General features: G+C 52.5%; 11 protein-coding genes across 11 annotated transcripts; 7 read left to right on the top strand and 4 right to left on the bottom strand.

Moving 5' to 3' along the window:
- Positions 1–970: 970 nt before the first annotated feature.
- On the top strand, positions 971–2,565 carry P153DRAFT_381838 (uncharacterized protein; the record flags this gene model as incomplete). Its single annotated transcript, XM_033670078.1, has 2 exons — positions 971–1,388; positions 1,439–2,565. The coding sequence occupies 2 exons, from the start codon at positions 971–973 to the stop codon at positions 2,563–2,565; spliced, it is 1,545 nt and encodes a 514-aa protein (XP_033527795.1).
- Positions 2,566–2,848: 283 nt separating this feature from the next.
- P153DRAFT_363604 (uncharacterized protein) lies at positions 2,849–3,940 on the bottom strand. Its single transcript, XM_033667407.1, has one exon. It carries the CDS (start codon positions 3,719–3,721, stop codon positions 2,999–3,001), a length of 723 nt encoding a protein of 240 aa, XP_033527796.1. The 5' UTR covers positions 3,722–3,940; the 3' UTR covers positions 2,849–2,998.
- Positions 3,941–5,786: 1,846 nt separating this feature from the next.
- Positions 5,787–6,418, top strand: P153DRAFT_308205 (uncharacterized protein). The gene is made up of 2 exons (XM_033664696.1): positions 5,787–6,125; positions 6,162–6,418. The coding sequence occupies exons 1-2, from the start codon at positions 5,826–5,828 to the stop codon at positions 6,399–6,401; spliced, it is 540 nt and encodes a 179-aa protein (XP_033527797.1). The 5' UTR covers positions 5,787–5,825; the 3' UTR covers positions 6,402–6,418.
- A 77-nt stretch (positions 6,419–6,495) lies between these two features.
- On the top strand, positions 6,496–7,342 carry P153DRAFT_156464 (uncharacterized protein). The gene has a single exon (XM_033662232.1). The coding sequence runs from the start codon at positions 6,662–6,664 to the stop codon at positions 7,250–7,252; it is 591 nt and encodes a 196-aa protein (XP_033527798.1). The 5' UTR covers positions 6,496–6,661; the 3' UTR covers positions 7,253–7,342.
- Positions 7,343–7,383: 41 nt separating this feature from the next.
- On the bottom strand, positions 7,384–8,576 carry P153DRAFT_332151 (uncharacterized protein). The gene is made up of 3 exons (XM_033665499.1): positions 8,364–8,576; positions 8,081–8,314; positions 7,384–8,029 (listed from the first exon to the last, which is right to left on the bottom strand). Exons 1-3 carry the CDS (start codon positions 8,493–8,495, stop codon positions 7,433–7,435), a joined length of 963 nt encoding a protein of 320 aa, XP_033527799.1. The 5' UTR covers positions 8,496–8,576; the 3' UTR covers positions 7,384–7,432.
- A 137-nt stretch (positions 8,577–8,713) lies between these two features.
- P153DRAFT_332153 (topoisomerase 1-associated factor 1) lies at positions 8,714–12,529 on the top strand. Its single transcript, XM_033665500.1, has 4 exons — positions 8,714–8,821; positions 8,868–9,099; positions 9,146–11,314; positions 11,365–12,529. Exons 1-4 carry the CDS (start codon positions 8,738–8,740, stop codon positions 12,420–12,422), a joined length of 3,543 nt encoding a protein of 1,180 aa, XP_033527800.1. The 5' UTR covers positions 8,714–8,737; the 3' UTR covers positions 12,423–12,529.
- A 289-nt stretch (positions 12,530–12,818) lies between these two features.
- P153DRAFT_332156 (uncharacterized protein) lies at positions 12,819–15,553 on the top strand (the record flags this gene model as incomplete). The annotated part of the gene is made up of 3 exons (XM_033665501.1): positions 12,819–14,558; positions 14,670–14,924; positions 14,983–15,553. 3 exons carry the CDS (start codon positions 12,819–12,821, stop codon positions 15,229–15,231), a joined length of 2,244 nt encoding a protein of 747 aa, XP_033527801.1. The 3' UTR covers positions 15,232–15,553.
- P153DRAFT_363607 (acyl-coenzyme A thioesteras-like protein 13) lies at positions 15,428–16,480 on the bottom strand. Its single transcript, XM_033667408.1, has 7 exons — positions 16,415–16,480; positions 16,320–16,360; positions 16,253–16,265; positions 16,126–16,191; positions 16,035–16,077; positions 15,841–15,978; positions 15,428–15,789 (listed from the first exon to the last, which is right to left on the bottom strand). Exons 1-7 carry the CDS (start codon positions 16,439–16,441, stop codon positions 15,632–15,634), a joined length of 486 nt encoding a protein of 161 aa, XP_033527802.1. The 5' UTR covers positions 16,442–16,480; the 3' UTR covers positions 15,428–15,631.
- Positions 16,481–16,598: 118 nt separating this feature from the next.
- On the top strand, positions 16,599–18,223 carry P153DRAFT_332161 (transcription factor Tfb2; the record flags this gene model as incomplete). The annotated part of the gene is made up of 3 exons (XM_033665502.1): positions 16,599–16,826; positions 16,878–17,416; positions 17,474–18,223. The coding sequence occupies exons 1-3, from the start codon at positions 16,700–16,702 to the stop codon at positions 18,221–18,223; spliced, it is 1,416 nt and encodes a 471-aa protein (XP_033527803.1). The 5' UTR covers positions 16,599–16,699.
- Positions 18,224–18,521: 298 nt separating this feature from the next.
- P153DRAFT_393237 (P-loop containing nucleoside triphosphate hydrolase protein) lies at positions 18,522–23,008 on the bottom strand (the record flags this gene model as incomplete). The annotated part of the gene is made up of 3 exons (XM_033671215.1): positions 22,582–23,008; positions 19,034–22,525; positions 18,522–18,970 (listed from the first exon to the last, which is right to left on the bottom strand). Exons 1-3 carry the CDS (start codon positions 22,895–22,897, stop codon positions 18,522–18,524), a joined length of 4,257 nt encoding a protein of 1,418 aa, XP_033527804.1. The 5' UTR covers positions 22,898–23,008.
- A 136-nt stretch (positions 23,009–23,144) lies between these two features.
- Positions 23,145–23,932, top strand: P153DRAFT_393238 (uncharacterized protein; the record flags this gene model as incomplete). Its single annotated transcript, XM_033671216.1, has 4 exons — positions 23,145–23,236; positions 23,302–23,318; positions 23,386–23,591; positions 23,658–23,932. The coding sequence occupies exons 1-4, from the start codon at positions 23,156–23,158 to the stop codon at positions 23,930–23,932; spliced, it is 579 nt and encodes a 192-aa protein (XP_033527805.1). The 5' UTR covers positions 23,145–23,155.
- Between the last annotated feature and the right edge of the window lie 39 nt (positions 23,933–23,971).

Raw genomic sequence — 23,971 nt, forward strand, 5'->3', positions numbered from 1 at the left:
GAGACGTGTGTCCCCCTTGCGGAAGAGGCTCGGACATCTTCAGAAAAGCCTACTATGCTATTAGCAGAAGTAAAACACGAACAAGGACTGGTCTTCCTCCACGATTCTCAAGAATTGGCTATCGTGCCCAGCGCAAAATCTCTCTATCACGGAAGGTTAATCACCGGGGCTTTCCTGACGTCTTCTGACTTCTCCTATGACCTATGAACCTCTGTTATCATTTTGGGTCGTATTCACGCTTAAGGTACAAGCAGATAGACGCAACACAGTAAGAATCTAGTATAGTAATTTGGTGTAGAAGTTAATATCTACTTAGCCCCTTTGCACACAGCAAACATCAATGAGAGTGCATAGTAATAATCGCACAGAGCTAATCAGCAAACCGTCTCTTAACGACTGGCTGCTCAATGTACCAACGCGGACGCGTGTTTGAGAGCCTAGGCAGCCATTGATCGAAGTTTGGTTTGGCTTTGGGTCGTAAACCGTGGTTGAGTCGGGAAAATTCGATCGACCAGTAATCTTGAACACATATCCAGAGCAGGTTCGGAGGGGGTGCAGGCAACGACGGATGAACCTCTGTTGATTCAGGTCAAAATGAGAAATGAGTAAATAAATATTCTGCAGTATTTCCAGCTCCCATTTCTGTTTTTTCTCCCGATTGTGAATGATTCACCACCTGCGTCCTTGAAAGACGCTTTATGGTATTCCCTTATCTGGACGGTGAAAGGAAAGTTTTGCAACCTGTAACAAAACACGAACAACCTTTCACCTGGCCGCGCTATTAATTCACGCACAATTGCAGCAGAGTATTCATATTGTCTGACATTGAGTCTCGTACCTATACCGCATTATACAACAAGTCTCAGTCAAACCAGAACAACTCCTCTTCTCTTCATTCTAGTACTTTGTGCTTTGTTTCACGTTCTCTTCCTGTTCTTCGCCTGGACACGTACACGCAATTACTGTTATCATGGACTTCAAGTTCAATCTGGCTGGATTCCATCACAGGAAAAAGGAGGGAAATACCAAGAAGCAGCGATGGTTGAAGAAGGGGAACGCAGATTCCACATCGCCTCGAACAGCGGGTATCGCAAAGACAAAGTCTTTGTCGAGCGTGGGCGTACCGAATGTCGGACCGCAGTTCTGGGAGGAAGAAGGCCTCCGAATCCCGCTATACAAAGGCGGTAGGAAGAGAATATGTGCTTCTGTATCGGCAAGTCTCCGCAACAAAAAAGTGGAAGAGCTGCTGGAAATTGTGGAAGATTACGCAGGTGCAAACAAGCGACAGCAGATGGACGGCGGAAAGCAGACAAAGGCATATATCGCAGACTGGATCGAGTCAAAGGAGACACTTGCCCTTGGAAGGAACCGACACAGCAAGCTTCCACGTGAGTGTGACCCTGCTGGATTCGTATTCACATCTAACTTGCACTCACAGCGAACGTACAGAGAGCTAGACTTAGACGTGAAGATGATGTCGCACCAGCTCCGAAGCCGGTTACTACAGTCTCTCTCGCAAACACCAAGAAGAAAACGGAAGTAACATCGTCGAAGAAGCAATCCCTCCAGGTGCATACAAAGCAGGATACAGTCCGTATATCAAAGATTCAAGCGGAAAGTAAGCAGACCATCGCAGTTGCACGGCCCGATGAGACGCAAGATATGCACTCGAACGAAACGATACCTAAAGACCAAGGACATGATTTCCAAGCAAGCACATTGCCGATTGATTCCGGCATATTGAATGAGTCTCTAAGTGATGTGGAAAGATCAAACAAGCGCAAGCATGGCAACACACATGAGCCAACGCTTCTCCAGCAAACGGCGAAGAAACAGAGAACTCATGACTCCACTGGAGAAGTGTCTGAAGCGAAATCCACGATCTCGAAACCCGACAATACGCAGTATCCGCTTCAAGATCATACCGTGCATTTCCAGGATCCTGTAGCACAGCGGCGTGAGCAAAAAGAAGCGACTTTAGTTAACACTATCAACAAGATGAACGAGGAAGCTTCCAAACTTGCAAGACGCCAGGCCTTCATGAACGATGTCGGTCTTGATCCGACCCAGCTCGATCGGTCCACGGTAATCGTTCCCGGAAAATACAAGGACACAGTCCTCACCGTCACATCGAACGCCGAAAGTGGCTACACGATTATCCATGATACACAAATATCGCACAGTTGTAACAAGCTCAACATGGAAGACGCATCGCCAGTAAAGCATCAAGAACCATCGTTTTTGAAACCCGGAAGACATGGTCGACATGGCGATTTCGACGACGACGAAGACCGTTTTACCGGCAGAGGGCACCAGATGACTCCCGAAGACGAAGTAGAATACCACAACTACCTACAGTTTCGTGGAGATTTCCTCGATATGTATCCCACATATCCGAGGTTGGCAGAAGGAAACAATGCAAATTCTGACCTTTCCAATCGGTGGAACGATAACGAGGTTTGGTACCGGAGGTTTAGGGAGAAGTATTCGGGTTTGGCGCCTGCGCACCTGTGGGATTGTGGGTGCGAGAAGATCGGTGACGGAAGTGAGAGTGAGGCAGAGTAGATGTGGATGTAATACTGGCCATTTGCTTGTAGCGCGGGAGTGTTGATCATCTTGGTATCTATGATTGTTTTGTACAGGGATGCATTGCCAATATGATCAAGTACAATGACAACCCGGATTTTGAATCGATATTTGCCCAATAGCGCTCGTGTCTTCTGTTCTGAACGAACTCTCCATCTTATGGTCTCTTGATTAGTGAGTCGAACAAACATATCACTAGTAAGCCATACAACCTACGGGGTGGTGGTGGTGGTGGTGGTGGTTCAGCAAATTAGGTTCCGTGGTGGAAAAAAAGGATATATTACATTAATTCATGGGGCCCTCATGGAGCTCAGAGATCGTGACCCTTATATTTGTCTACATTATGTGACCATCTTCATATGTCTCCATACAAGCTATATGCCTACATCACAACGGCAACCGCAAGCAGAGTCTAGCAAACAAATATGGAAAGAGTAGCTGTGCGAGTCTGAACTGAAGTTGTAGTCGATCCGGGGAGCATCGTGGTTGATGTGATTGTTATCGCGGGTCCATCGACTGTCGCAGTGGTAGTTGATCCGGGCAGCGTCAGAGTTGAAGTTAGCGCGGGCAGCGTCTCGGTTGAAGTTAACGCGGGCAGCGTCTTGGTTGATGTGATCGTCACGCCAGGTCCATCGACTGTGGTAGTTGATCCGGGCAGTGTCAGAGTCGAGGTTAACGCGGGCAGCGTCTCGGTTGATGTGACAGTGAAGGCGGGGCCATCGACAGACTTCGTAACCGTCAAGACGGGTCCAATGGCAGTAGACGTAACCGTAACCGTCGAACCTGGGCCGGCGATGGTAGATGTCACCGTTGAACCGGGCCCAACCATTGTTTTTGTCAAGGTTGTTACGGTTCCAGGGACAGTAGACGTAACCGTTGAGATGACCTTAGGCAAAGTCGAGGTTTTCGTCAAGGTTGTCACAGCTCCGGGGATAGTCTTGGTAATCGAGAACCCAGGAAGAGATATTGTTTTCGTGGTGGTTGGGCAGTATCCCTGGGTCGTCACTGTCCTGCCGGGGAGTTTTACAGTGGAAGTGAGAGTTTTCGTAACTGTTTTCGGATCATGGCCGTATCCATATTGGGCCTGGGTGACGCCCAGGAGCGTCGTCGCTGCAAAGAGTGTGGTGAATAGCATGTTGGTGGTTGGAGGCAAAGACAAGAAGCCAACTAAAACAGACGAAAGGCAAAAAATGATACCAAAAGAACGGGTTGTGTTGAGAGAACAGAAGTGGCACTACATTTATACTTGGTTGGCATTCTTCGGATGATGCCCAAGACGGACGGTCTATAGAGGAATTGAGGCTGGCTGAATGTTTTATTATGAGACAGGGAAGGGCTCCCCGGATCCTCGGAAAGGTACAATGTTGACCAAAGGTTACTGGATGCGGCAGCGCCTCTTGATACTAGTGGTGATCGAAAGTCCCCATCTGGGGCTAGACCAAGCCACAGGCTTGGGGGCTGAATTTTAGCGTCACTTTCGCTGACTAGCCTCATTTTCCCCTTTCTTTTGAGGGGAATCAATATCAACACCTGCAGGTTCCCAAGAAATTGAGGAAGGGTACTACCTCACCGACACTCACTGATCTGCTAGCACTCTAATTGACTATTGCCCAAGCTTGACTTTGATCTTCACATGGATTCGTGTCACCCCCATGGTATCTCCATCGAAAATTAGTTGCTAAGATGAAGTCGATGTATTTGATAGATATCTTCGAAGTTTCGAGTTCATATGCTGAGTGGTTTTCAGCTTTCGACTCGTCACATTTTGCACCACATAAAGCATACATCTATATGCCCGTCATAGATGAATAGAATGTGATATGGTAAGGCAAAATCATGAAATTGATAAAGAGCTCAAATAAGAACGTAGTTGTGAGCGTAAGTAAAACCTCCATTGTGAGCCTAGATGGTGGGCCTGTTGTGTGTGAGCGATAACGGCGGCGGTGGCGGAGGTTTTTGTCACTTCAAATTAGGGCACCCCTTGTCTTTTTCCTTCGATCCAGAGTAGCCAGGCTTGTGGTGTAAAAGTTGGTGTTCCTCACAGGCACTACTAGTGCTGCGGATTTCTTAGCATCAACTCTCTCACCAGCCTGCAACCAGATTTACTCCAAAAGGTGAAAGGGCGTCTAGTACCATCAAATGCTTAATACTGCCACTCAATACCGGCGCTGGGCGATCGTTCATGTAACGATGACGATACCAACCGAGGTGGTCTCAAGTTGTATGTCGTCATTGTTGCTGTTCTTGTCGTACTTGCGATTGCAAGTGAGAGGTGAAAGACTAGACGAATTAACGACGACGTGCGATCGTTAACGCTTGATGCTTCAACTGCATGCAACTCACTACGTGTTAGAGTTGGTATCGCGGGCTTCTCTACTGCTGCTGATGAGTGAGCCTGGCATGGCTCTCATCTTGGGGAGTCACTGCTGGTAAGTATCTCGGCTTCTTATCATTTACACAGACTGACAATGTAGACAGCTCTCCCAGATCATTTGCAGCGGTCCTAACGTATATACAAAAGACAAGGCGTTGTGTTTCATGAAACCTTTGTTTGGGTCTTCTGAAAGCACCTTCCTTGTATCTAGACAGGCCTGGCACAGTCTGGTTATACATCTGCGACAGGAAGGAACAACTCGCGCCACAATCTCGAACTCAATAGATGTTATATTATCATCTGCTTTTTCAGACTCACATCTCACAATGACGTGCGATTGGAGAATCGCAGACAATCTACAACCCTCACTTAGCTCTCATCCTCATTCTCTTTTGTTGAGCCAGTAAGTTGCTCACTACCAGGCTGAGGCTTCAAGGCATTTACCTAAAATTACAACGTCAGTCTATCGCAATCTGCAAACGTTTACTGCTTCACTATCATCTCCACGTTCTCTCCACTGTTACCACAACACCGACCACGAGTCCCAAACGTCTCGGGTTCTACGATACTGCCTCAACTTACCATGACCTACCCCACGTCTATATCTTCGCGCAGGCGCCCTTGTTCTACCGCGCAAATGCTCACGAGGAATTCGGATCTGCGTAACACAAGTCTCATGATGGCGGCCGAAAACACACCTCTATCTCCACTACCCAACGATTCTACCGCGAACTACATGGCAGGTCGAATAGCGAAACGGCGACGCTTATCTTCACCCAGCCCATGTGTCGCGATGAGTGCCTCGAACCGCAACCGACAACCACCCACGCCACCCATAAGTCCACCACAGGTCACTTGCCCAACTATGCCCCTGAAAATCACGATCCCGCAGAAAGAACTCACTCCAAAAGAAGAGCGCAAACTTAACACTCGTGTCGCTGCAGCAGCACGTTGGGTACCGAAACTCACGAGACCATTTCCTGCTCGCAGCGAGACGACCAAGGCATACCCTCTCAAGCTTATGAGGCACTACTCTGGTCGTGTAACATCTACTGAGCCAAATTTCGTCAAACCAAGGATCGATAGGTCTTCTCGCGTAGAGAAACTATTACACGGGTTTCCTACTTTGAGCATGTCAACCACAGGACAAAGGGTGGGTCATACGGTCGGGTCAGCATCTCGTACACCGGCCGAACAGAAGGATTTTGAAGCGCTCAGAGCGAACAAGAGGATCACGAAAAGTGAAAAGGGTCGACAACTAGCATGGAAGAACTTCGCATCACGGGAAATAGGTAGGGAAGATCGCGGACGGGAGGCGATGTTGCAGTCAGGCCTGTTCACGGATGACTTGGTCAGAGAAAGCAATGGTCAGCAGAACCAGCTACCGGAGTGGAGAAAGCTGAGGACCGGAAAGTTTGCCCGGATGAATAATGGTGAATAGAGATGTTTTCATGCGTGAACGCATTGGTCGAATGTGACTACAAAGTGGGGCGTGGAGGATGTACCGTAGTTCACGGTACCACTATACCAAAGCCATTAGATTGAAAAAGTACATAAGCAAACACTTCACACCTACTTTTCTGAATACAGACATCAGTTGCCCTCCTTTTCACGCACTTCACACACGTTTGACGACCATAATACTCCCAACACCAATACCTCACATACACACAAACCATACCCTAACAACTACGGCACAACATGACCACCTCCGCCATTGCGAGACGTACCCGCCTAGTGGCTACCAACTCACCAATCCGGTTCCAAGGTTCCAAGCGAAATGTACCGAGAACCTTCGCACCTAGAGCTGAGCCGACGGCGAAGCCTTCCCACGCAGTCCCGTCTTCTCCAACCCCTGCTATTAAGCAAGAGGAAAGGGGAGACAGCATGCCACTAATGCCTGCTTCCCCTCCTCCCGCCAAGAAGCCCCGTCTGAGGCTATACCAGAAGCCACAACCACGTCTCCGCCTCATTCTCCACCCCCCTGCTCCGTCTCCCTCCCCCAAGAAAAAACTCTACATCCGCTGGAAACGTGCTTCGCTGCGCAATCCAAGCAGTGAAGTGTCTTCCGCGCTGTTGTCTCCGCTATGGGGAAGGGGAAGTCAGGCGGGGCGCCGATTGACGTTCGAGGCGGAAGAGGAGGTGTTGGGGGAGCAAGAGAGGGAGGAGGTGGCAGAGGCGTTGAGGGATGATTGGGAGGGGAGGCGGAAGTGGTATTTGGGGTTGTCAAAGGAGCAGAGGGAGTTTAGGGCGGCGCTGAGGAATGGGGGGCGATTTGTTGCGGGAGTCTAGATCTCCCGGATGCGTTGAGAACCTCCTCGGTGACGTGTGACTAGATCGTTTAGCGATGTCAAAGATGCTGAGAGCCTCCTGGATGGCATATGCGGGGACTTTCGGACGACGTAAAGGGTACTGAAGGTCTTGAGGCTGGGTTGTTTTTATTATGTTTGTCATTCATGTACACATTTTCTTCTAGTAATCATAAAAGCCTTTACCGCTCTTCTTTCCCAACCAACCTGCATCTACCATCTTCTTCAACAGTACCGCGGGTCTATACTTCGAGTCCGCAGTGTCGTGATACAATACGTTCATGATCGCTAGACATGTGTCAATACCAATGAAGTCTGCCAACTGTAGCGGGCCCATGGGCACGTTCGTTCCGTTCTTCATGATGCTGTCAATGTCTTCCTTTGCGCCTACGCCTGTCTCTAAGCAGATGACTGCCTCGTTGATGTATGGCATCAAAATACGGTTTGCAAGAAATCCAGGCGAGTCTGCCGACTTTGAGGCAATCTTGCCCATCTTCTCACAGAAGGCGACGGCGGTGTCGACGGTGTCCTGGGAGGTTTGCAGACCGGTGATAATCTCAACGCCCTTTTGAATGGGAACGGGGTTCATGAAGTGAGTGCTGATCACACGTGACGAAGCAGACAGGTCGGTCGGATCCTTGGTAGTACTTGCAGCGATCTTGGTGATCGAAATTGATGATGTGTTTGTCGCGAGGATTGCATGCTTGGGGCAGATTTGGGCGAGTTGGGAAAATATGCTGTGCTTCAGTTCTGGGATTTCCTATCCACCATCAGACCAGTTCACATATTTTCTTCAGTGCAGGTGGCTTACAGGAACAGCCTCAATCACAAAGTCAACATCCGAAAGATCCTCCAGCTTGGTACTGGACGTCAGACGCCCCCTAGCGGCCGTAGCATCTTCCTGAGATAATCTGCCTTTGCCTACGTCTTTTGCTAGAAGCTTGTCGGCGAACTTGAAGCCCTTGTCAATGGAGGCTTGTGAGTTGTCGATCACTACAACGGGCACTGAAGCTCTCTGTGCTGCGACGAGAGCTATTCCAAGACCCTGGTCGAGTCAATCAAGTATTTTGCAGATTTTTATATCGACGACGTACCATTTGGCCAGCTCCAATGACACCCAACTTCTTCACCTCCGCGGCCGCTCCAAAGGAAGGAGTGGAGGCGAAGGTGCGACATTGCTGCCTCGCCGCGCAACGGACGAGCTGTCTTGATGTTGAAGAGAGCATTTTAACAATCTTACGAGAAGAATTATGAAACAAGATAGTTCTACAACATGTGACGATGTAAGCTCTTGACTTTGAGTCCCATAGCGCCGATAGAAGCCGTATCCGAGCAGCCGAGGCAGGAACTACCCCAGCCTTGGCGAGTTTGCAAGTTTGCATGGTTTGATGATCCACTTTACGCGTGCGGCGGCGCGTTGACGCGTCGACGATCAACGAGCGAGCAGCTCCGCACGTCAACCACAATAATGGCCCAGACAACATTGGACGATTGGGCGAAGGATCCCGTGGATCCTGAGATTCGCGCTCATGTCTACAGTCTCATCACTGCCGTATGTATATCTAGAAAATATCACTATCTATCTAATGCGAGTGCAGCTTGGCGGCATTGGCGACGACGGAACATATTCGCTGGGTGATGACGCCGTTCTATGTCTGAAAGACCTGCGGAAATGGCTCAAGTTCGCCGACGGACAGCTGAACCGACGCGATGTTGCACGATGTATGGCCGAGGCGAACCTGGTCAAGGGAGATCTGCTGGAGATACTGGCCAAGGTATCGCCCAGGGTGGTAGACGACAAATGGAGGCATAAGATCGCGGTTGCAGCATGTATGTGGGAGGAAATCTTTGTATGGAACGCAGCTGACCGAGCAAGTGGAACTCCTTGTGCCCTTGACTTGGCCGTTCGAGATCGACCCCGTTGAAGCGACCGTAAACCATCACCGTCATGGTCCATACATACAACTCGCCCAGATTGGTTACAAGCGCGCGATCTTGCAATTCGACAGGGACAGGATTCTCCAGACCGCCGTCAAGATCGCTCTGCCTTCCATGGCGGTACCGCTCCGCGAGAGGACAGCGCGCGATGAGGGAATAATACGTATAGCCCTATACTTTATACGCAACATTGCCATGCTCTCTCCGCCGAATAGTGCACCCATGGATATCGACGAGGCCGAAGTCTCCCGATCTACAACAATTGATACCTTCCAAGAGCAAGATATATTCCAGGTAATATTGAGCGTTGCATCGAGCATAGGAGAAGACTTTGTCACGCAGGACGTAATTATTCTGGAGATTCTCTTCTTTCTCCTGAAGGGTATCGATGCTGAGAAATTATTCATGGAAGATAAAACACTCAGCAGCAAGAACGCCAATGAGCTCAAAGATTTGATGCAGAAAGAAAAGGCCATGCTTGCAGGCTACGCCCGCAACGCTCCTACACGTCATAATCGATTCGGCACGATGATATGGGTAAAACGAGACGACGAGAAGGTGACAACCATCTCCGGTCAAGATGTGCTGGGCAAAGCGCAGGCGAGCATGCGGAAGATGGACGAGACGAAGAAGTGGAACAAGCCGAGGCGGCCTGGGCGCAAACAGGATGGCGAGCAAGAAAGGGAGGAGTTTGACCTGCCGATGCCGTTGACCTCTTCAGCGCGAAAGCACATCAAAGCATTCGTTGAAGAATTCCTCGACTCGTCGTTCAACCCTCTGTTCTTGCATCTGCGGAAAGCTATTGAGCGCGAAACTGAGCGCGTAGAGGTGCGCCATTCCCGACAATTCTTCTACCTTGTGTCATGGTTTCTTCGAGCGGAGTGCGCACGACGACGGACGATGAAGGAACGAGCTGCCGACCCAAAAAGCGCGGAAGTTCTCACCGCTGAGGATGAAAGCTATGGCCTTGTCGCAGAAGTTATGAACCAAGAAACTTTCATTCTTCTCAATCGATTCATGCAGAAGAGTCAGGACGAGAAAGCATGGCAAGACTTGAACGCAGGGATGAAATGTTTCACGCAAACCCTGCTTACTGTGCACGAAATGTCTGAATCGGCATTGGAAGATGATCAGGAGATTGCAGAGAATATCCAAAACCGTATATTTTACGAGGAGTCTACCCACGACCGTATTGTGATGATACTGAGGTCCTACAAGGACCAAGGATTTGGCTACTTGGATGCGGTTACGGAGCTTTCACACGTCTTCTTGCGGATGTTGGAGCGATATGCAAAACAGAACGTCGATTTGCAAATCCGATCTAAACGTCGAGCTCGTAAAGTGAAGAAGAAGCAAGCTCAAGCACAAGGAGTTGAGGGCGAAGAAGAGGGCCATGTTTCAGAAACGGAAGATTTACAACAGGCACAGAGAACCGTGTCAGAACGTAAATTCGATTTTACCCGATTCGCGGCAAAGTTTGTAAACCAAAGCAGTGTCAACACATTCGTGGCTTTTGCTAGATACTTTCACGAACTTGACACCGAGCAACTGAAGCGTACACATCGCTTTTTCCATCGCGTCGCTTTCAAGATGGAGCTTGGTGTCCTGCTATGCCGAGTCGACATCATTCAGTTGTTCAATACGATGATGAAAGGACCGGGAGGCTTGGATCCCGAGTCCCCTGCTTACAAAGAGTGGGATGAGCTGGTCAAATACTTCTTCAGACAAGTTACGAAGCGAGTACAAGAGAGACCCGAGCTAGTGGTCGAGATGCTGTTTAGCAAAATCCCGGCGACTATCTTCTTCCTTGATCATGGCTACGATCGAGAATTGCCTTCTCGAGCACCGCGTGCGCCAGCAGAACTTGAAGTGAAGCCAGGCATGGAGATGCCCGAGCAAATTGGTGTCGCTGTTGGTGTCCTTGTCAATCAGCAGAAGTCAGATGCCCTTCGATGGGTACGAGAGGTACTCATATCAGCAGCGGAAGAGCGCAAAGCATGGGAAGACGCAGACGAAGCACACAAAATGCTGGCAGCAGCTGAAAGGCCTGAGGGTGAACAAGTACCTGAGGAATCTGAGACCGAGACTTCAAAAGCTCCTTCCATTCGTAAGTGTGTATCCTCATTTGGACATGCACGATCCGCTAACTACCCACAGTTATTAAACATGACAACGAAGAACGTAGAGTAGCGATGTTCAAAGATAACAAGTTGCGTCTACTCATGTCTCTTGTTGGGTTCTCAAGGCTTGGGGATCACCATGATCCATACGCAACGTGGCTGGTTCCTTCGTCCCTCACATCAACGCAACTGCAAGAAGCCATCGATCTCATCCGCAAGTACGAGTTTGACCCACCTACATACGAAGATGGCAAGGGCCCGGAAGATCTCCTTCGTAGTAAAGCAGCCGCAGCGCGACGATCAACCCGTCGTGTGGACTACGATGACGATTCAGATGGCAAAGATGATGATCCGCAAGAAGACCCAGGGGAGTATGCACCAGATGGTCCTGCCAAGAGAACGGCGGATGGCACCAAAAAGAAGCTTACACGACGCAAGCGGGCAAGGACACCTGTCGAGCTCGATGACGAGGAGAAGGACCGGAGAGCGGATGCTCGCCACAGAAAGGAACTCGAAAAGCAGGCCGAAGTCAAGAAGAGTACAATGTTTGTCCACGACTCAGATGACGAGGATTGGGATGCGGAAAAGGACGCAAAGTTCTTCGCTCGAGAACAAGCACTACGACAGGATACTTTGGCTGCCTTCAAGACTCAACTCACACTTGGCAGCACGGAACCAGCGCCATCGAAGAAGCGAAAGGCGGACGAACCCACAAAGAGAAGCAAGAGACGGAAATCACCTCCAAAGAAAAGAACTGGGCCATTTGATGACAGCGACGATGCTGACGAGAACATGGTTGACGCTGCGAGTACAAGCAGTAGAGCTCATTCTGTAGATGTGACAGACGCTGTTGAAGATGAGAGTGATGACGAGACTGCTAACACTCCGCTGTCTTCACAGCATATCGCTGCAGCACATACTAGTGACGAAGAAGACACGCCACGGAGACCGACAAACAATGCCGCAAAAAGCAGAGATGTTGCAATGGCGGAAGCAAGCGAAGACGATGAAGACGAGGATGTGCCTGTTGTTGCTCGGAGACCCGCAGCCAGAAACATGCGAGCAGGGTTTGTCATTGATAGTGACTCGGAGTGAGCTGGAACTTTGGATATGACATGGTAATGGGTTATGGCTGCATTGTATGGTGTTGTAGGTCTACATCTCCTACCTTGAATACCCTCCACCTTGGTGGTTTCGTTCTGTCACTTTTCATCTGCAATGATGCTTCTTTTGTGACCTCTTTGTACGTGCATATTTTGGTCTAACAACTTGACTGCCGCACGTTTTGTGTTGGACAAATGGCGTTTTCTCCTTGTGCATGTCATGTCCAATTGAGGGTGAATGCGTCTTTCCGTTTTGTGACGTCGCCGCTACTTTACTCGTTGCTTCGCGGCTTCCGTTCTACTTTCCAAGCCAGCCCACACCGTGCAAAGACTGCACCCCCAAAGGTAAGCGCTGCTTCTCGCACACGCCTCGCCCCACGTTACAGCCATGCTAAGTTATCCAGATAGACGAAAATTCCAACAGATCCGAGCTCGTTGGGAGGAGACGGCCCATACAGGCGGAGAGGCCAAGTCGTCAGTCATGGTGGGCAGGAAGGAAAGGCAGACATCTCACCAGCTCGAGGAAAACGAGCCGTATCTCAATGGCGGCAGCAAATTTCGCAGGAAGCTCAGTCATGGCCTTGCTTTTATTTCTCATCCACTCTCGCAGCGCAAGATCACGCCAAGCCGTCACCCTTTGAGCGTGCCTTCACTGGCCGCGATTCGGTCCCACGTAAACGACGGTACCGCAGCAACCCGTGAGTGCGACGGTCCTTTTTCACCGATGCGCAACTCTATGCCATTCGAGCACTCGAATGACGCGCCAACGAGCCGTACGGTCTCTACAAACTACGGGGATTTGACCAAGAAGGTGGATCCTGACGCGACACCCAAAGCCATACCGCGATCGCGAACAACCAGCTTCATACCACGACCAGTCAGAACTGGGTCTGAGCTATCCACGCACATTGAAGGACCCGTCAAGCCTTATTCGACTACAATCGTGACCGACGCAATTGTTCACACTCTGCCCTGCAAAATTCCCACTCCGAGTCCGCCACTGTCCACACGCCGTATCTCCAGCCCACGCCAATACCTTCCTCATAACGCATTACAAGAGCTCAAGTATAACACAGGTGCCTCGTTTGTGGGCAAATATGACGTCTCCCCTTCAAGGGTCTCCGTACGGTCGCGCACGACGCCAAACTTGGTGAAGGCAGCTGGATTCTCGCAATCAACGAGTTCCATGGCGCCGAGAAATTTGGGTCTTAAGAGGCCTGTGGCGTCCCCGACGGCTCAGAAGCCAGTATTGCAGGAAAACGTACCGACGCACAAGCGGGTTGCGCAACGTCGATCGCAGATACAGGACAGAACACTGAAACGAGAGAGTCTGGCTGTAGCTGGTACCATAGCGAACAGGAGATCTTTTGGACCAGGTCCATCGCTTTCGATTGTGCAGAACACACGATTGAACTGCGCTACCCCACCGACTGCAGGAAAACGAATGAGCTCATACCACACTCCGCCGACGCCGTTAACCGTCAAGCGAATACAGCTGAACTTGCAAGAAAATCTGCCAGAGCCAGATCGATCTGACAGTCTAAATGGTAGCTCAATCATACAACCCCGATATATGAGTTCCAAGAATGCCACAACTCCATCGGCAGTAGGTACCCCAACTGTAACGTCAACACTGCCTAGGTTTAGTATGGGGAACAATCCCCGGAGAAAGACCACGGGGACTCCAAACGGGCTGGGTGGGATTTGGCAGCCATCATGCGCTCTTGCGGACAATGAGGTGAGAAGTCTCCCACGTTCTTCCACTTTTCATAATTTTGGAAAGAGCTGGAGAGCTCCCCCGCCTGTGCCTTACATTCCGGACCGATACAGGACGCCATCTCTACCCAACCTTACTCCGCACTCAGAAGACACCGAAGCCCTTACTCGCAAGGCTCGCATTATTAGACTCTTTTCGTTTACCAGTTCAACTCATTCTATCCCAGAGGAGATAACTGAAAAGGAGCCTCCTGGAGTGCTTCCCAAGACACCTTCTAGATATCGTCGTCGTCCGTCGCTTTCATCGACCGTATTCGCTCCCCTCACTTCACCTTCTAGGTCCCGTAGTTATTCGTTATTTCGAGGGGGATACACCAGGCCATCTGAAGATAGCACTACAAACCCACTCATGGTCTGCACCTCAATCGACACGCAATCTTCACTGTCAACGGATGGCGAGATTCATCATTCGGATGATTCAAACGACCGGCCACCATCTATCACTGAGCGTAGTCTTCTAGAGAGTGCTGACGTTAAGTCGATTCTGCAGGTTCAAGATTACATGCCCGCCGGTTACTGGGCAGGTCGTTTCTCGACTCGATTCGATCAATGGTGTGCCGAAGCCACGGCAGTAGAAATTGACCCGAACTATCAGTGTCAGCAGTTAGGATCGCTGGGCCGATGCAGATATCCAGATCACGAGGATGAAGCAAAGTGTTACATATTCGCACAGTTGCATGATATGTGTAGCACTGTCCAAGCAACAGACAGTCTTTGGGTATGTTGAACCAAGTGCTCTATCTGGTCTTCTGGAGCATTTCTGACGAGATACCAAGGCGTTTGAATACGCATACAGGAAAGATCACCGCCTGTTCAGCCAACCGGTCGACCTTCCCCCTTTGCCAACTCGTAAGCACGACGACAGCTCGAATAAGGGAGCCTTTGGACGAGCCGTGAGAAAGCTAACACCACGAAAGAGCAGCCTGGTCAACTTGCTGAAGGGAAAGGGGCGGAACAAAGTCGACGACTCTTTTCCGCATGACGTCTTTGAACAGAAAGTGGAAACACCTTCATCCAGCCCCTAGACCTGTGTGAAATCGACACGGGTAATCGTTGCAGCAGAATTGTGCTCGAAGTGAGGGACCGGCAAGGAAACAATCTCAAGACGCGAAATACGGTGCTACGCAGCAGACGGTCAAACGGAATCACGATGCGCCAATACACGACTGGATATACAACATAACATGGAAGCTGTGTACGGGGAGTGAGTGAATGATGGAGCTGGGATTTGAGATTTGTTCAACTAAACCCAATCGACATTTCTACGGCGTTGGCCAGCCTTGGTCACGAGTATTCATGTCACTCTTTACTGGCGCGAAGACGATGGACTGGGGATCTAACGTATATCGGCGTTGCGTGTTCATCAATAGCGTATGCCTAGCAAGTATCGGCAACGTAAGAGATATATACACAAGCCCCCGATTGCTATTCCTTCTTTTCCGCCTTCTTTGGTGACAGCTCCTCGACGATGTTGTTTGGATCTTTCCATGCCAGCGCCACATACTTGGTGTGGCTACCCCGTGCAAAGACCTCGCCCTTGTTGTTGCTGAAGTTGATAGAGGTGTATGCCAATGTCTTGCCGACTGCGTGTGTTGATCAGCGTTGATTGCATGAGAGGAAATGCGAGGCCTTACACTTGTCACAGGTCACTTCTGCTTTGATCATGTCACCAATCTTCCCGCCTGAGGAGAGGTAGGTGACATTCAAATCAGTGGATACGCCGGTTGCGAAAAGACCGCGGGAGGCTACGGCTAGGGAGCCGCCGAGGTCGACTTCGAGCGGAGTCAAATTGGGTTATGTCTATGTATAAAGGGTAGATAGCACTTACCCATGCTAGCTATGGTTCCGCCATGGAGGATGTTCAAACGGTTCTAGCTTCGAGTCAGTCGGTTGTTGTAGTATGCATGAGATGTACGAACCGTATGCTCTTTCTGGATGTCGAGCTCGAACTTGACGCGACCAGGAACTGCGGAGGTGACTCGGAGCTGGTAACAATAATGAGCTTTATGATATGTTGGTAAATCCTCTAGATAAATATTTGCTTACACCATCGAGTAGCCTTCAAGCATGTTTGTATTAGTTGGAGTTACTTATCCTCAAGAGATTATGGTACCTTGGCTCGAGGCCTGAGTTGGCTCGGAATGATTCCCACACCTGTTCATGTAATCAGAATTGCCACACGTGTTTCGATAACATCTGCAAGCTTACAGATCGCACGAACTTGAGCGCGGGCATGATTTCTGATCCGTCGTCCAACGATTGCACGAGTGATGTAATAGCATCCCGCTCGGCAGTCGAGCACTTAGCTCGGAAGCTAGAGAAGGGTGGAGCTCCGCCCTTGGCGCGTCATCGAACTTCACTTTCTTTGACGACTTTCCCATGACACGGCTAACTGCGCGACTCACGCGTTTTTATCCGCCCTCTTGCGTCCCCCACACCTCCAGGACCATGATAATACGATAACACGCGAATTTCATACCCACATCCACCAAGATGTCGGCGTCATCGTCAACCCAAGCGCTCGAATACCTCGAGGGCCTCCCTCTGCAGACGCACCGCAAGCTGTACGAGCAGCCGTCGACGGTGCTCGCGGTGTTCCGGTGCATGCTGCCTCATCTAGGTGAGCATGTCTGCTCTCAATGAATGGAATATATAGCCAACAATGCAATAGCAAAGTCGATAGTAATGGCCATGCTCTACATGCCTACATCCTTTCCCTCGGCCGACCTCGACGCCTGGTTCAAGTCCTCCGCCCGCAAGGAGAAGGAACAGGCCCTCTTCACCCTCGAGCGCTTGCACATCGTCGCCTCGAAACTCAACGCTGATCGCACGTCCTCGTTCTCCCTGTCTCCGGGCTTCCAGCGCAGCTTGCGCCAGGCTATTGAGGGCTCGGGCACGCATCGCTCGTTTGGTGTCCCCGCGAGTAAAGACGAGAGTCGCGGGGAGCGCATGACGGTCGAGGCGCTGGATCAGCACGCGAAGACGCAGTGGGAGAATATCCTGTACTTCATGGTTGCTGGCGCGGCGGGAATGCAGAATGTGGGCGGCGAGGTGGGCGCAGGGACGAAGAAGTTGCTGCACGCGGGCGATCTGGTGAGGATTGTGCACGGGCAGACGAGGATTACCAAGGAGGGCTTCTCGTTTGTGCTGCAGGAGACTAACGCGCAGGTGTGGAATCTGCTGATCGTGTACCTGAAGATGAGCAGGGATGTGCGTATCTCCCTTCATTCCAAGGCTGAGGACAGAATCACTGACCATGACAACCAGCTCGGCATGTCCGAAACAGACGTCCTATCCTTCCTCTTCATGCTCGGCTCCCTCGAACTCAGCCAAGACTACTCCACCTCCACCCTCTCGCCCACCCAACTGCAAATGCTCGACGACCTCGCCGCAATGGGCATCGTCTACCGCTCCTCCAAATCCGCACAAACCTTCTACCCCACCCGCCTCGCCACAACCCTCACCTCGGACGCCGGCGCGCTCTCCAACGCCCCCGGCTCCGCCGGCCGCGGCCCCGCCGCCGCAAACAAAGGCTTCATCATCATCGAGACTAACTACCGCCTCTACGCATACACAAACAGCATGATCCAAATGGCCATCATCTCCCTCTTCACAAAACTGCAACACCGCTTCCCCAACCTCATCTCCGGAAAACTCACAAAAGAAAGCGTTAACCGCGCCGTTTCGCAGGGCATCACGGCGAGTCAGATCCTGTCCTACCTATCTACGTACGCGCACCCGCAGATGCAGAAATCGGTGCCGTATATCCCGCCTACGGTTATGGATCAGATTCGCCTGTGGGAGTATGAGGGCGAGCGTGTTGAGGTGTCGAATGGGTTTCTGATGAAGGAGTTTAGCTCGCAGAATGAGTATTTGGATGTTCTGGGTTATGCGGATGCGCTTGGGGTGCTGGTTTGGCGGAATGATGAGAAGAGGTGCTTTTTTGTGGGGCAGATTGAGCAGATTACGGCGTATTTGAAGAAGAAGAAGGATGAGAGGGTTGCTAAGGGGCGGTAGCGTGGGGGAGGGTGGGGGTGGGAGATGGATGGGAGATGGGGGATAGGATGGGAGGGAGGGATATACCCGGCGTTCAGGCATAGTGAACCATGTACGTATAAGTAAATCAAGCAAACAAGAATTGAGTTCCACAAGCCCATAAGATCTGTTTTGACTATTTGGTATCTCTCTATACATGACCCATGCAAAATCGCGAGAAGAAGAAGAAAAACACAACAAGCTACGCACATATGCACCCCCCCCGCTATACCCAAAACTCCCAAAGCCAAAACGTCCTTTTTTACTCTTCCTCATACTCTTACACATCCGCCTCCCCCTCTCCGTCCCTCCCGTCCTTCACCTCCTCATCCCCAACATCCACCATCCTCACCTCCCTAGTCGGCAACCCCACCGCCCCTCCCCCAGCCCCAGCCCCCGCCCCCCTTAGATCCTCCACCTTCGCCCTCGTCATCTCAAACACATACCTCCCCAAATGCTCCACGCCCTGCATAACCGCCTCGCCCTGCACCTCTGCCTCCCCAACCCTCCGTCCCCCATCACCGTACATCTCACCCGTAACAAGCGCCAAGCTATCCGGGCGGCGGAACAACATATCAAACGCGGGTTTAAGCTCGAACACGGCCTCGAAGACGGCGCGGCGGCCGAGAATGTACAAGCCGAGGCGCGCGCGCGAGAGTGCGACGGTGAGGCGGCGGATGTCGCGGAGGTAGCCGATTGAGCGGGTGCGGACTAGGGAGAGAATTATATCTATTTAAGGGGGATGGGTTAGTGGGGTGAAGAAGTTTGGGAAGGGAAAAGGGGGGGACATACAATCATTCTGCTCGCCCTGGTACTTATCCACCGTCGCCACCACACGGGGGAGTCCGAAGAGTGGATTCGCCTTACACCTATGCGCCAGCACATCTTTGATAAGATCGCGCTGCCCCGCGTACGTAGTCAAGAGGGAGATCTTCCCCGCAGGGTATCCGAGGAGCCGCATATACTGAAACAAAGCGACTGCGTACTCGGCTTCGCCGAGGTTCTGTATACAATGGGGCGTGGGCTCCAATTCGCCTTTTTCCTTGTAGTCCGGCACGTTGATGAACTGGTATTCGTACCTGAAGCCTGGGTTCGCGGCGGTGAATTCCGGGGCTGAGGAGACGGCGGGGAGGTGGGATAAGTTTGTGTAGCGCCATTTATACAGGTCTGCGATTGAGGGGCGGGCGCGACCCTGTTGGTCCAGCATGATGGTCGGCACGCCGAGGCGGACGAGGCGCTGAAACAGGGATTGCTCGAGGTTTGCGTATTGTCTGAACGCGAGGTTTTGGACGATCGGCGCGTTTTGGAGGTGGTCGCCTACGAGGACGATGCGCTGGAGGGGTAAGGTGCCGTTGCGCGGCTCCTGGAGAGCGAGGGGGATGAAGTTTTCGATTTCGGTGATTTGCGCTGCTTCTTCCATGATGAGGTTGTCGTAGTGGAAGCCTAGGGCGGCGATCTCCTGTCTGCGCATTGCGGCGTGTGTGGATGTCATGGCGATGATGCGGGCTTCTTTTACGAGGAGGTAGTTTGCTTTGTCGCGCGGGTTTCGTAGGATCTCGAAGGGGCGGATGTCCTCGAGCTCGGTGAAGAGCTTCTCGACGTGGCGGTAGCAGCCCTGTGCGATGTCGAGGATTTGCTGGCGGTTGCTTGCGGGTGGGAAGAGAGGTTGGGGGGCGTTCAGGAAGTAGTCCCGGAAGGGGAAGTCGGCGACTATCTGCTCGACTGTGCTGTCTTCAGAAGAAACGCTGTCCCAGTATTGTGTCCATGCTGGCTTCACATAGACAAGATTGAAGTAATCTGCAGTCTCACACGAACTACCATGAGCACCCGGCGCGCCCAAGTTCTTCGCCAGGCGATCGACTTCAGCCAGGTAGTACGTCCCTCTCTCGAGAAACGACTCCACCCTACCATGCTTGCTGTAGCTCGCCTCAGTCTCGAGATCCTCCTCGCCATGACCCAGCCGCAAAAGATGCCGCTCATCAATATCCAACGCCACGATTTTCTGAAACAGCTGATTAAGCGCCTGATTGCTGTGCGCAACGAGCAGCGTCCGCTGATCCGGGAAGTTGTGGTATATATTAGATATAATCTGGGTCGCGACGTCCGTCTTTCCGGTGCCCGGCGGGCCGAGCACCACCGTCAGACCAGGCTGCGTGCCCGAAGTGATGGCTTCAATCTGCGCCGGGGTAAACCTGACTGCATTCGTCTTGGGTGCGTCGGCAGGGTATGGCCCCATGTTTGGAGGCTTGTAGGTTGCGACGTGCAGGGATTGATGTACAGGCTGTGCGACCTCGACAGGATGGTCGCGACGCCGCTTTTTCGAAGGCCGTGCGGGCGCAACTTCTTGCTCTACTGCTGCAGGGTACTGCACGACGTAGGGGGGCCCGAAGGATGTCTGCGCGTCTTCCTCCGGCTCGATGGATTCGCCAGGCAGGGATTCAATCAAATGCTGCCAGTCCAGGAAGGTGTCGCGGAAGTCTATCGATTTCAGTCGGTTGGGTAGTCGCTTGTACGTTGCAGACGCAGGATCACCGTATCCCAAGAAGACCTCCTGCAGCCATGATGGTGCTGGGATGTCCGAGAGCGTTAGGCGTCTGATGGAGTCGAGGATGGGGAGGAAGTTGTTCTCCCGTCCTTTCCGCCGAACGATGAGGTTGATGTGCTCGTAGATGTTCGGCCTGCCTTCCGCAACATGGTCCATGTCGGCTTGGTACTGCTTCGCGTCGATATTGACGACGAGTCGTCGCGATCGTGCTCGGGGCGCAAATCCATCAGTCTGGTTTTGCTCGCGAAGGGGTCTCCCGTTCTCGTCCAGCACCTGGACAACTTGCGCGCACCTCATCTTGTGGAGTCCGACTTGCTCTCCCGTGCTCGGCTCTGTGTGACCCCCATTCCGCATAGGCACGTCCTCTTTGCCCTCTACTGCGAGCAAGAAGACGACATCGTCTGTCCTTAGCGAGTCCCACTCTTTTCGTACTGGGAGTTGCAGACGGCTGACGTCGAGTATGATTTCTGCTCGCACATAAGCCGGGTGCTCCTCTCCTACTTTCGAAGGAGCGACGTCGACAACACCCGGCTTCATGATGGGTATCGACATCCTGGAGAAGCCGTCGAATTTGGTACTGACACCCTTTCCTTTTGGCTTCACACGCTTGATCACATCCTCCATATCCTTTCGGATACCGTAGAACGCCTCTGCGCGATACAGGATGAAGGACCTCCACAAGAAGTCACCCATAGTCAGGTACTGGAGGTTCAGCTTGGGTATAGCGAGCGGTCTTGATCCGTCGTACGACTCGTTTCTGAGGAACGTTGTTTCGTATAGGACTTTCTCTGTGGGGAAGACGGGCATGTCGCGAACCACGTCCTTGAAGGTAGGTCTCTGCTCAACCAACGAGACGAGCGTCTCCATGTAGAAAGCCCGATCCCGCACTAAAAAGGTAGAGGCTGGGTACTCTGTCCTAAGGCCCATGAGAGAGCAAAGCTCGACCAGCTCGTCGTCGCTTAGTACGCGCAAGTGGCTGTCCAGCTCCTCCCTGTTGCCAATGCTGCCATAGTTTGCCAGCGCCATCAATTGAAGCTTCTCCTGGAAAGCCGCATAGCCCGTGCGCTGCAGCTTGGCCAGGACGTCGTAGTGCTGCTGATCGTACTCGAGTTTGGATAGTTGCTTGCCCGTCTGATCCTCAATGGGGAAGTACGTGAAGTGGCTCAGCAAGTCGAACAGGTCGCGAAACAGGCCGTTGTCCTCGTCGGTGTACATGGGCGACAGGCGGATGGCCGGGAGCATGTTCAGGTCCTGCAGCAGGGTGCTGACGTATCTGCGCGTGGGCAGCTGGCTCTGCAGGTCGGTGAGCAGCTCTATGAAGCGCTCGCAGTAGGCCAGGTTGTTCCTGATATCCTGTTTTGTGCTGCTGTTGTAGAGGCGGTCCACAAAGTCGAGGAGCAGTGTATACAGCCATGAGCGCTCGAAGCGTAGTCGGGCCTGCAGCGCGTCGTCTGCAGCGTCGAAGCGCTTCGAGGCGGCGCGCCAGGCCTTGCGCAGGATGTGGTGCTCGCCGAAGAGCTGCTCGCGCACAGCTTCCGAGTGCAGGTGCTGCCATATGGAGATGCCAACCAGGGGGGCGCACTCCTTGCGCACGAGGCCGCTGTCGAGCGACTGGAATGCGCCAATGACGAAAGCGACGAGCTGTGTGCGGATGTTGCTGGGCTGCGAGGGGTCGACGGTCATGGAGAGGATGCGGCGGAAGAAGGACGAGAAGTCGGCGGGCTTGGTCGCGAAGTGTTCTGCATATGTACATCAGCACGTGTCGCATACCTCATTGCTGTTGTCGACGACTCACCCCACGACGGCAGGTTCTCGCGCCGCTTCACGTTGACCATCAGGGCCAGCAGCAGGTGGTGGTGGTTGGAGGCGTCCTCGGTGAAGCCGGGCCACAGGTAGCGCTCCAGCAGCTGCAGGTTCTCGAGGATGAGCAGCGACGAGTAGGCAAAGTCGACCTTTTCCAGCTCGTCCCACAGCTCTTTCTTGACCACATCGGGGCGCACCTTGGCCGTCTTCTTCGCCGCCAGCCAGTGCTTGCGCGCCGCCTGCGCGAAGTGGTTGTCGCCGTGCAGGTCGGCGACGGTGGGCCGGGCGTGGACATTGCTCTCCTCCATGGCGATGGCGAGTGTTCGCGGCGGACGTCCCTCGTGTGTGTGATGGTGTCGGCCCGCGTGACTTTCCTCCTATGTTCCCTCGGGCGGTCCTGGTGGTGATGGGCGAGCAGCGACACGCGCAGTCATTGTTGTCGCAACGCCCCGACGCGCCAAGTTCAAAAGTCGAAGCTCGTTGCTAGCTTGCCCGCAACGGCATTTCCCGCCCCGCAACCTCACTTCGCTGCACCAGCACGCCTGCCACAGCACAGCAGCACCACCATGGCTTCGCAGTCTTCGCAGGACGACGCCGTCAGGCACCAGGCTGTCGTGCCCGACAAGGTCCCCAATGGCGACTATCCCGTAAGCAATTGGCTCCCGCATCAGTGCGTGAAGTGGAGTCAAGTGGGCTAATATCTCCATCCCAGCTCATCGACAATGACCCGTATGCTATGCTCCCCCCGTAACCAACCGCCTTCAAACGCCATGTGCTGATAGACTTCTGTCCCCAGCCACTTCAACCGCGTCATGCGCTACACACGCCCCTCGGACTGGGCCACGGGTGCCGCCGTCGGAGCCCTCAGTCCGGGCCTGATGCTGTACTGGGAGAAAGTGTCGCCATCATTCGTAGGAAAAGGCGGTTTTGCGCCCATCATGCGACTGAGCTGCAGCGTGGGCGTCGCGGGTGCATTCCTGCTCGCCTACACGCGGTCCAGCGGTACGCTTCCCCCCTTCTGAACACCACCCACTCACATGACCGGGCACTTATTCTATTCATCGACAGCACGCTTCTACGGCGCCCGCGAGAACCGCCGCGAGGTCGACATGGACATGCGCGAGATGGTCGCCAAGGTCAAGCGCGGCGAGTCGCTGTACGGCACCTCCGAGTTGACAGAGTACATGCAGGGCGTTGCGCACAGGAACTCGCGCTACTCGGCCACGTTCTCACACGTCCTCCCCTGGCCCAATTTTGTCAACCATCCCCACCACGGCGTCGACACGGCAAAGTACTTCAGGCAGGCCGAGTTGGAGCTCGAGCAGGAGAAGGGGCTGAAGTGAGGCAAGACAGGATGAGCAGATCTCAGCGTGCATGTACAT

The sequence above is a fragment of the Dothidotthia symphoricarpi genome, assembly GCF_010015815.1.
Source record: "Dothidotthia symphoricarpi CBS 119687 unplaced genomic scaffold P153scaffold_3, whole genome shotgun sequence".
Lineage (NCBI taxonomy): Eukaryota > Fungi > Ascomycota > Dothideomycetes > Pleosporales > Dothidotthiaceae > Dothidotthia > Dothidotthia symphoricarpi.